The 10,737-nt window shown below is 38.9% G+C and overlaps 1 protein-coding gene across 1 annotated transcript in view; it reads right to left on the bottom strand.

Moving 5' to 3' along the window:
• TM4SF20 (transmembrane 4 L six family member 20) overlaps positions 1-10,297 on the bottom strand; it is a 30,619-nt gene extending 20,322 nt beyond the window's left edge. The window contains exon 1 of the mRNA XM_027876131.1: positions 10,115-10,297. Coding sequence (XP_027731932.1) covers positions 10,115-10,297 — 183 coding nt within the window. The remainder of the gene's footprint in view (positions 1-10,114) is intronic.
• Between the last annotated feature and the right edge of the window lie 440 nt (positions 10,298-10,737).

Here is a 10,737-nt window from a genome sequence, read left to right on the forward strand (position 1 = left end):
TGTGTGTGTGTGTGTGTGTGTGTGTGTGTGTGTGTGTGTGTGTGTGTACATACATATGCAGATACATAATTTTAATTTTCCATCTGTTTACAGACTTACAGAATCTCAAGAGTTGGGAAGGATTTCAAGGGATCATCTTGTCCATTTTAGATCTGGAGACCTCTGGTGATAGAGAACCTATGGTAGTTCAGCACACCTCTGGAGAACTCTAAGCGTTAGGATTTTTTTTTTTTAGTTAAAAAAAGTTGTAGTCTCTTTTTCTATACTTCCTGCCCATTGCTTAGCTTTCTTCTTCCTAGGACCAAACAAAGAAAGTCCAAACCTCCTTCCACATTGACAGCAATTAGCTATTATGTCTTTTGCCATCCCACTTTCTAAACAACTTTTCTTCTCAAAACCAAATACACACTCCCAGTCTTCAACTCAATTCTGGCATGGAATACTCATGGTTGTCATTCTGACTAGAGACAATGGTATGTGTTTAAGGCTTATTATACTTGTATTCTGTATTTGTACTCATAATAGGTACTTGTTTGTTGTAAGTTCCAATCTAACATCTTGTTCTTTATCTATAAATATGTAAAAGGGTATGACTTTGACACCATCAGTTAATATTTACTAGCAATAAACTCATTTCACACTGGAATGCGGAACCAGAAAACCAGGATTATTTTCCTCATTACTCTATGGTCATTAACCTTTCTGCTCTTCGAATCCTAAGAAGCTTTATGATTATAATTTAGCCAATATGGATAAAATGACAGAAGCTCTTTGGAAAAAAAAGGCTTGTAAGTGCCATTACCATGTGTAGCTCTACTGACACCTCTGCTTGGGATATTTATTCACACATCAGGCTGTGCACTGAGCTAGGCACTAGGATAAATGTAAAATAGAAACTCCTTCTAAATTCCATTCTACTTTGTCCCACTGTCTGTTAATAAATTTATTATAAATAATTTATTTGACTGGCAATATTTGCTTCTTTGCATTTTCTCCTACGAGTCACCCTTAAATGTATTATACCGTTTTCTATCTAGACAAGCTATAACAAAGATGGCATTGTAGACAGAGTGTTGGGCCTGAGTTGGTAAGTTGTTGCTGTTGAGTCATTTTCAGTTGTGTCTGACTCTTTGTGACCCCCATATGTGGTTTTCTTGGCAAAGATACTGAAGTAGTCTGCCATTTCCTTCTCTAGCGCATTTTATAGATGAAGTAACTGAGGCAAACAGGGTTAAATCATTTGCCCAAGTCACACAGCTAGTGTCTGAGGACAGATCTGAACTCAGGAAGGGAAAGACTTGAGTTCAAATCCAGCCTTAGGCACCTTTTAGCTGTGCTATCCTGGGCAAGTCATTGAACCTCTATCTGCCTCAGTTTCCTCAACTGTAAAATGAGGATCACATTGTTACCTACCTCACAGGGTTGCTGTGAGGAACAAATAAGATAATACCTATAAAATACTTGGTACAATGATTGGCACACTGTAGGTGCTTAATAAATGTTTATTCCCTCTCCTTCCTATGTCTAATACAGGGTAATCATGTTTTGGGGGAAGTTACATATAATTTTTAATTATCCCTCAAATTTAGGCTACTTACATGTTTATTAATTCTTGATTAGTAATTCTTATAGGTTCCATGATTCTTTTTGAAACAATTGCATACCTTATGTCATCATCAAATATTCACTTAGGTCTCAATATGTTTTATGGGTACAAAGATATACAAGATGGTCCTTTTGTTCAATAGTCTTAAAATCTAGCTGAAGGGCTCCTTTCTAGTTCTATTTTCTATTTTGTAAAATGAGAGTTAGACAGATGGTCTCCTAGCTCTAACATTCCATGGGTTGAGCCAGAAAATGAACAATAAGTACAAAGATAAATAATGGCACAAGGCATTTACTAAGTGTCAAAAAATGGGAAAATGAATGCTCCATTTAAGGACAGAGGAAGAAATCATCTAGGACTGGGGCAGTTAGGGAACAGGAAATAGCTTATACAAATGTACAGAAGTGAAAAAAAATTAAAATAAATTTTTAAAAATTAAAAAAAAAACAAATGTATGGAGGTCGAAAATGGAGGGTCCAGTTTCAGGAATAGCTAGTGGTCCAGTTAGAGGGAGAAGAGGAGAGAGACCAGGACATGTCTAAGAGATGTTCCGTGTTAAAGGGACAGGAGGTGCATAATGACCTAGCAAATGAAACCAAGAAGAAGCAGCCAGAGTTTGTAAAGATGAGTAAGTAATATGAAATAAATATCAAAAGGTAATTAGGAACAAGACAGTAGAGGGCCTTACATGCCAGACTAAGGTTTTATTTTAGTCTAAAGATAATGCAGAGTCATTTTGGAACAGGAAAACAACATGATGAGAAATGTGACTTTCAAGAAGGTACTTTAGGTACTTGTGTAGAGGGTGAATTGGAGATAAAGCAGAGAGATGAATTAGGAGGCTATCACAATAGCTCAGGAAAGAGGTGATAAAGACCTTAACAAGAGTGGTGGCCACATGAGTGGAGAGAGGGTGATATATATTTGAGAAAGATTGCCTGGGACACTGAGAGGAAATCTCTCAGACACTTAGAGATAGAATCTGCCAGACTTGGCAACTGATTGAATGGATGAAGTCTTCAATTTTCAATGATGCCTCAATGATGGCCTCCATTTTCTCAGTAAAGCAGAGGCTAAGCCAGGGGGGAGGGTAACAGGAGGCTTTAGGAAATAATGCATAGAATAATCACTAAGCAGAGTGGGATAAAGAATCATTCAAGGAAGAATAAAAGGACTACTGGGTTGCAGCAAGGGTCTAGTTGAGATTAGATGACAAGAATTTTTAGTGGCCCCAAATGCTATGGTGATGTGATTTTCTCCACCAGTGTGGTGGGGTGGGACTGGTTCTAGGGCAAGGAGGTCAATGGTGGAGGGTGATAGTTGAATTCTTATTTAGCTGTTAGTTCTTGGCTATTAGAGAAATAAAGGGAGATAAGTATAGAGTGGTAGGCCTTGGACATTGCTGGAGAGAAAAATAATAGGTTTTGGAGGAGGAGTGAGGGAAGAATAGAGATGGAAGGACAGGAGAGATTCAAAGACTGAAAGGATGAAGGTGGCAGAGTTATAAGGAGAGGGAGATCTAAGGTCTTACCATCTATCTTGGTGACTGAGGTAGAATGAAAATGTAGGTCATAAGAGTTGAGATTAAAAAAAAAGAAAAAAAAAGAGTTGTGATCGATGAACTGGGAGCCCAGGGCATTTGAGGAAATATTAATGTGTATATGTATATGTACACATACATGTATATGTATCTGTATAGATACAGATATAGAAGTTCCCAAATATTAGGGTAAGGGTTGGGTTAGAAAAAAAGACTGAACTCCTTGAGAAAGGAGAGTTGGGAAGCCATTACATAATATCAACGAGCATTGAGATGGGGTGATGTAATTGTATGGAAAGAAACTCAAAGTAGAAGAATTTTTGAGTGATGGTAGCAAAGAGAGGATCTGGAAATGGTGAAAAATATGTCAGTGCACTGGAGAGGATGACCTGGGATGTAATATCTTCCGAAGAGAGCTGGCACTCTCTTGTTTTTGGGGAATTTTAAGAAGATGGAAATAACATGAAAAGAAGAGATTGAGGATGAATGGAAATCTGTTAATAATACAAGAGGGTTTGCAGAGGGCAAAATAAAAAGGGAAGTGAGAATGGGAGTGGGGAATCCAACACTTGGCACAGTGCTTGATGCATAGAAAGTACTTCATGAATACTTTTGACTAATGCTAAAGGTGAGCTAGATGTACATGAGAGTATGGTGAAGGCAAATGAATCATAGGATTTGGGTAAGGAGGAGATGGGGATTTGTGAGCCACAGGAGTGGAAGAGTCCCAGTGGGTTAGAGTTTATTCTTTCCAGGGTTCTGTGACAATGGAGGATGGCACTGGTGTAGGGATGAGGAGGTAAAGTCTAGGCCAGAAGTTCAACTGGGCAGAGGCTAGATTAAATTCTACATGGTACCAGCTCTGCAGCCGTATCCTAAAATGACTGGGGATGAGGCACATACAGAATATGTCCTACATGTGGGCTATGCAACCAGCTCTGTGGTAATCCTATTTTCTGAGGCCATGACCCCTGGGCATCTTTAGGGCTTTGCCTGGAGTCCCATCCCCTTTGGATCTAGATATGGTATTGACTTTGGTAAAAGGAGAAGTTGTAAACCTGTATCCTGCCTTGGTCTGACTGCTTCTGGAGTATTATATTCGGTTTTGGGTGCCATATTTTAGAAACAATGTTAACAAATTGGAATGCATTCAGAAAAGGGTGACCAGCCAAAGACCATACCCCATTGAGGACCATCTGAAAGAACTGGCAATGTTTAGCTTGAAAAAAAAAATGGTGTGATGAATGTCTTCAAGTATTTGAAGAGTTATCACATAAATTAAGATTTCTTCTCCCTGATCCCAGAGAACAATTAGGGGAAGTTGTAAAGAGGCAAATTTCAGCACAAGGTAAAGAAAAACTTTGTAACGATAAGTAGCCTTGGGAAATAGTTGATTAATTATCACTTGAGGTCTTCAAATGGGGGCATGGGTGTCACTTGTCAGGGATGTTATAGCCCCGGATATAAATTAAACAAGCTAATCTCTTTGGAACTTTATGGTTTTGAGATTAAGGTATTCTAATTTTATGTATAATGGGAGATAAGGCTGGAACTTGAACCTATTAATGACTCTTTGTTGTTGTTCAGTCATTTCAGTTGTGTCCAACTCTTCGTGACCCCATTTGGGGTTTTCTTGGCAAAGATTCTGGAGTGGCCTGTCATTTCCTTCTCCAGCTCATTTTACAGATAAGGAAACGGAGGCAAACAAGGTGAAGTGACTTGCCCAGGGTCACAGAGCTAGTGAGTGTCTGAGGCCAGATTTGAACTCAGGAAGATGAATCTTCTTGAGTTCAGGCCTTGCACTCTAACCACTGCACTACCTAGCTGCCAATAATAACCCTAGAAAATGATTAAAGCTAGTGTTATCCCTTGTGATTAAAGGGACTTAATTCTGTTGTTTTCCATTTTCAAATGTCAAAGTTGTCCTAGGTGGATGAAAGAGTGGAAAAGGAAGATACAGGCCCTTTTTGAAAAGAGATTGTGACAGTGTTTATTTCAGAGGCGGTTTGTAACTAGTGCTGTGTGCCTGGGGGCTAAAGCGTTGCTAAGGTGATCCTTTTAATAAGTAAACTTGAGCTTTATATGCCCAATAGTTTAATAGAGTGTACTCAGCCATCAGCTTCTGGTCTGAAGAGAAGAGACTTTTTCTACATCGCTGAGATGGAAAGAAACCCTTCTGTGCTTAGAAAAAATAGACCTGGGGGCTTTATGCTCTCACTGGTACCACACCATTAAATAACTATTTCCTTCTGCTTTGTCCATATGGCGGAGGAGTTTTCTTGCAGATCTCAGGACAAATTCGGTAGGCCTTTAGCTCAGAGTCCAAGAAGAGTGGCAGCCTGGATAGACAGGCCACGTGGGGTTGTGATTAGAAACTAAAAACACTGGTATCTGAAGAAAGTCTTCTGAAGGAATTGGGATGCTAAATTGGCTTAACATCTATTCATAAGCGCAGGGACTTTGACTTTAAAACATGAAGCAAACTAATCAAAGTTGGAGGATAAAATCAGAATTAGACTAAGCTGTAATTGGTAAGAGTTAAAAACTAGCCAAAAAAAAAAAGAGTTATAGAGTAGCGATTGAAATATGCCATTGTACCTTAGATTTTAAGAAGTTGGCTGTACGTTAGGTTTCTTTTTTTTTTTTCCTTTTGGCAATTGGGGTTACGTGACTTGCCCAGGGTCACACAGCTAGTAACTGTCAGGTGTTTGGTCTGAGGCCGTATTTGAACTCAAGTCCTCCTGACTTCAGGGCCAGTGCTCTATCCACTGCGCCACCTAGCTGCCCTGTAATTAGGTTTCTTAAACAAGATTATCAAATTCTTACATCCAAAGGGCTATAAAACTGTGCATACCCTTTGACCCAACAATACCACTACTAGGTCTGTATGCAAAGAGATTAAAGAAAAGGGAAAAGGACCTATTTGTACAAAATTATTTATAGCAACTTTTTTGTGATGGCAAAGAATTAGAAATTGAGGGGATGTACATCATTTGTAAAACGACTGAACAAGTTGTGGTATATGATTGTGATAGAGCACTGTTGTGCTAAAAGAAATAACAAACAGGATGGTTTCAGAAAAACCTGAGAAGACTTATATGAACTCATGAAGTGAAGTGAACAGAACCAAAAGAACATTGTACACAGTAACAGCAACGGTGTAAGGACAAGCAACTGTAAAAGACTTAGCTACCCTGATCAAGTCAATCATCCAAGACAATTCCAAAGAATTCATGATGAAAAATGCTATCCATCTCCAGAGAGAGAGCTGATGAACTCTGTGTGTGGATTAAAGCCTACTTTTTTCACTTTTTAAAATTGTTTTATTTTATTTGTTTCCTTTACAACATGGCTAATATGGAAATAAGTTTTAAATAACTTCACATATATAATCAATATCAAATTGCTTGCCTTCTCAAGAAGGGGGGAAGGGTGGGAGGGAGAGAAAAAATTTGGAACTCAAAAAAATTTTTAAATGATTTTAAAAAGTTTTATATGTAGTCAGAAATAATTAACAAAATAAGTTTTAAAATTAAAATTTTGGGAAAATAATATAAATAAAAGTAATGAGTCAAAAAAATTATCAGGTTCTGTGTCTAAAAGCTATTTGAAAAAAAAAAAAGGAGAAAGGTTGAGCATATCTTCATTCTAAGACATCAATAATGTCAATGGAATAAGCCTAAAGGTTTTTCTAGACTGAGATATCATTACCACTTAAGGTCTGTGTACTATAATTTTAGGCAAGGTAACTAAGAAGGAAAAAAAAACTTGCCTCTTGACTTGTAAACTGATGAATCAACAGTCACTTATTAAATGTCTACCTCATGCTAGACACAAAGGATACATAAACCAAAGACAAATGGCCATCTAGTCGAAACCCCTTCATTTTACATGTAATGCTAAGGCGCCCGTGGGCCCTACTGTTCTTATTGAGTCAAGCGCCTGAGTTATATAGCAAAATAACAGGTTAGACTCATAATCTGATGGACAGACTAAAGGCCCAGGCTGGTATTAATTCTGTTCTTGGAAGTGTAGTTATGAAACATAAGAACGATTCCTGACTGTGCTGACAGACAGACCAACAGACAGATAGACATGCAAGGCAAACAGAGACAGAGACACACACAGAGAAACAGAAACAGAGACAGAGATTGAAACAGAGACAGAGATACTCTCTAACTACAGGCTGGAACTTGGACTTGTCTTTTGTGTCGGAAAGATAATAAACTCCTCATACCCCCATGATGAAAACCAAAGGACACACTGGAATATATATGCCACAGGAGTTTAAAGGGGCAAAACTAATTTTAGGACAGTTTATAACAGAATAATGGTGTAGGCTGAGAAACAGAGCTTAAGAAGTGGGGAATAGGGATGGTGCAGTTTGTGATTGCTTCTGCTCTCTTTTTGCCACAGTCCTAAAACCATTCAATACGTCCTTTCCTCAAGAGATGAATATTTGCAGTCTACGTGGATCTAGGCCATTCTTCTATCCTAGAAAATGTGTTACATGGGAATAAGAAAAATGCAGTCCAGAGAGGAATACTTTCCCAAAGACACATAAGGAATGTAATAAATAGCAGAGTCCTTGTGCTTTGGATAGAACACTGGCCCCGAAGTCAGGAGGACCTGAGTTCAAATCCGGCCTCAGACCAAACACTTGACACTTACTAGCTGTGTGACCCTGGGCAAGTCACTTAACCCCAACTGCCTAAAAAAATTAAAATTAATTAATTAATTAATAGCAGAGCCCAGGGTGATAAATAGGAGAGCCAAGATCTGAACTCAAGTCCTCTGACTGTATCCAAGGCTCTATCTTGGGCCACATGGTCAAAATTAACTAGAATTCATATTCTTCCAAATGTCTTTGTAGATTTACATGTCCTTGTAAACTAAGACTGCTAGTGTGTCATGGGTTGTATGGAAAATGAACAACATTTTTTGACTATTTCTGGTCATGTTGGAGCTTTGGGGCTGCTTCTGACCGTTTTGTGACTGATTGCTGAAAGAACTTGGAGCTTTAGTATGATGTGCACAATCCTGAGAGGTCTCCTGGTCCTACCCACACCCAGATAACAGGGCAGGTTGCTGCATTTATTAAAAGAAACAGCTTCCGGCTTGGGTCTCTTTGGGTGCAACTCTCCAAGTAAAATGTGAATCCAGTGAGGGTCAGGGAAGAACAGCATTATTCTCTACCCCAGTATCATGGCATCTACTGCCAAGGGACCTGCTGTGATGCCAAATGTGACTTGTGACTATAGAGTGAAGATGGTTGTAAAATTTTCATTATTCTATTTAAAAAACTACTAATTGAGATCAACCGTGATTCCAGAGTCAACACCTGGCCAAGTCAACAATCTTTCATCAAGCCCAATTACGACCAATGATGAAGCACGCTACCACCTCCCTCTCTCCTAATAGAGAGAATACAGGGTGCAGAACAACACATTTAGCTTTTGGCCATGACCAATACAAGGATTCATTTAGCCTTATGTAAGGGAAACTGAGGAGATCCTCCCCAGTCCCTCACACGACCGCCTTCTGACCTGACATGAGGCATGTAATTTAAAGTTAGTATGTGTGACCGGGGGCACCAAGGGAATGCAACATCAAAGAATAAACAAACTATGTTATCCGGGAGGAACAACTCTTATCTCAAGAAACACGTGTGTGTCCAAGGATCTGGCCCATCCTTGGAAACATACATAAAAAATAGGCATCTGGAGCTTTGGCCAAGCTCCCCCTTTGTCCTAAGGCTGTTTTCCCTCAGTTTACATAGATATAAGAAGGGCCGCTTGGGAAAGAGACCTTTGGAGGTCTTCATTTCAGACATGGGGACGCCCATCTCTGTTGGTTTTTCCCAATTAGGACCCTGATTGCCGTTTCTTCTGAAGTCTCCCCAGTGTTGTCAGGTATTGGAGTTCACCTGGGTTGGCGATGTATCTTTCTTTCTTTCTTTGTTTATTTCTATTCTTTCTTTGTTCTATGTTGATTCACTAGATCGTATGCATGTGTACAGTATTTTAATTCCTATTTCTCTGTCGCCTTAAGCATTATCAAATAAACCCAATTACTTGTTAAGTTAGTATCCAGCGTGTCTTTGTGTCTTAAGATCCAAACCTAAAGTGAAAGTACCGCACAGCCTGTAATCCCCTTTCGATTACACCTTACTATGAATATTTGTTACAAGAGATTTGGTTTTCTTTTTCTTTTTTTTTTCCAATGGGGAGGGTGAGAAGGGAAGAAAATCAATTTTTCTTCATTGAAAAAATTCAATGTAATTTAAAAAACTCATTGACCATTCAGATATACACTGTACTACTCTTCTCAGCAAGGAATTTGGATGAGGTTGCAGATTTATGGTATTATGATCCAAAGTCAAACAGTTGTAGTTTTTTCCAATCAATGTTCTTCCTTGCTGACCACTACTAATTCAATGTCCCATACTCTCACCCAAAGGTACTTTAGGATTTTGGTGGGGCTAGGATTCATAGTGTGACCCTTGACTCTTGTTTATAAAATCAACATCATCATCAACATCAAACTGACATTTATGGATTACTTTAAAAGTTTCAGAGTGCTTTACATATATTAAGTCATCTGACCATCCAACTATGAGCTTCTTTAGGACAGGGACTGTCTTTGCCTTACATTATATCCTCAGAGCTCAGCACAGCATGTGGCATATAATAGACACTTTATAAATGCTAGATAGTGGGCAGCTAGGTGGCTCAGTGGATAGAGCAATGGCCCTGAGGTCAGGAGGACCTGAGTTTAAATCTGGCCTCAGACTGGCCAAACACTGGACACTTAATAACTGTGTGACCCTGGGCAAGTCACTTAACCCCAATTTCCTTAAGAAAAAAGAAAGAAAGAAATGCTAGATGGCTCGTAAACTGACCTTGCCAACAACCCTGTGAGGTAGGTCTCCCAGAAATTATTAACTCCATTTTACAGATAGTACTCACCAATGCACCTGCTCCTATGATTCCGGGGTACCACCACTCAAAGCATGATGTGGGCTTTGGAAACAGCTCATCATTTTGAAATGTGTAAATGGCTAGCGGTATTATGTTGAGAACCACTCCCAACAGCAATAGAACCATCAAACTAAATCCATTGAAGGATGTCCAGCCTTCAGAGCAAGTCATTTTTCCACCTGGGTTCAATCAGAAGCTCAGTCTAGGTCAATGTGGCACTGTTTAGTGAACACCTGTCTGTTCCCACTTTTTATCCTGTGGTTCCTAGTTAAAGGTTAGCATACATGAAATATGAATTCCGGAAAATAGTTTAAAGTCCAATGGATTTTTGTGAATTGATCCAACCATTCTGGAAAGCAATTTGGAACTATGCCCAAAGGGCTATAAAACTGTGCATAACCTTTGATCCAGCAATACCACTGCTAGGTCTATATCCCAAAGACATCCAAAAAAGGGAAAAGAACATATTTGTACAAAAATATTTATTAAAAAAATATTTATAGTAGCTCTTTTTGTGATGGTTAAGAACTGGAAATCAAAGGGATATCCATCAATTGGGGAATGGCTAAACAAGCTATGGTATATGATTGTAATGGAATATTATTGTGCTA

Source organism: Vombatus ursinus, unplaced genomic scaffold, assembly GCF_900497805.2.
Source record: "Vombatus ursinus unplaced genomic scaffold, bare-nosed wombat genome assembly UNPS02014810.1, whole genome shotgun sequence".
Classification (NCBI taxonomy): Eukaryota; Metazoa; Chordata; class Mammalia; order Diprotodontia; family Vombatidae; genus Vombatus; species Vombatus ursinus.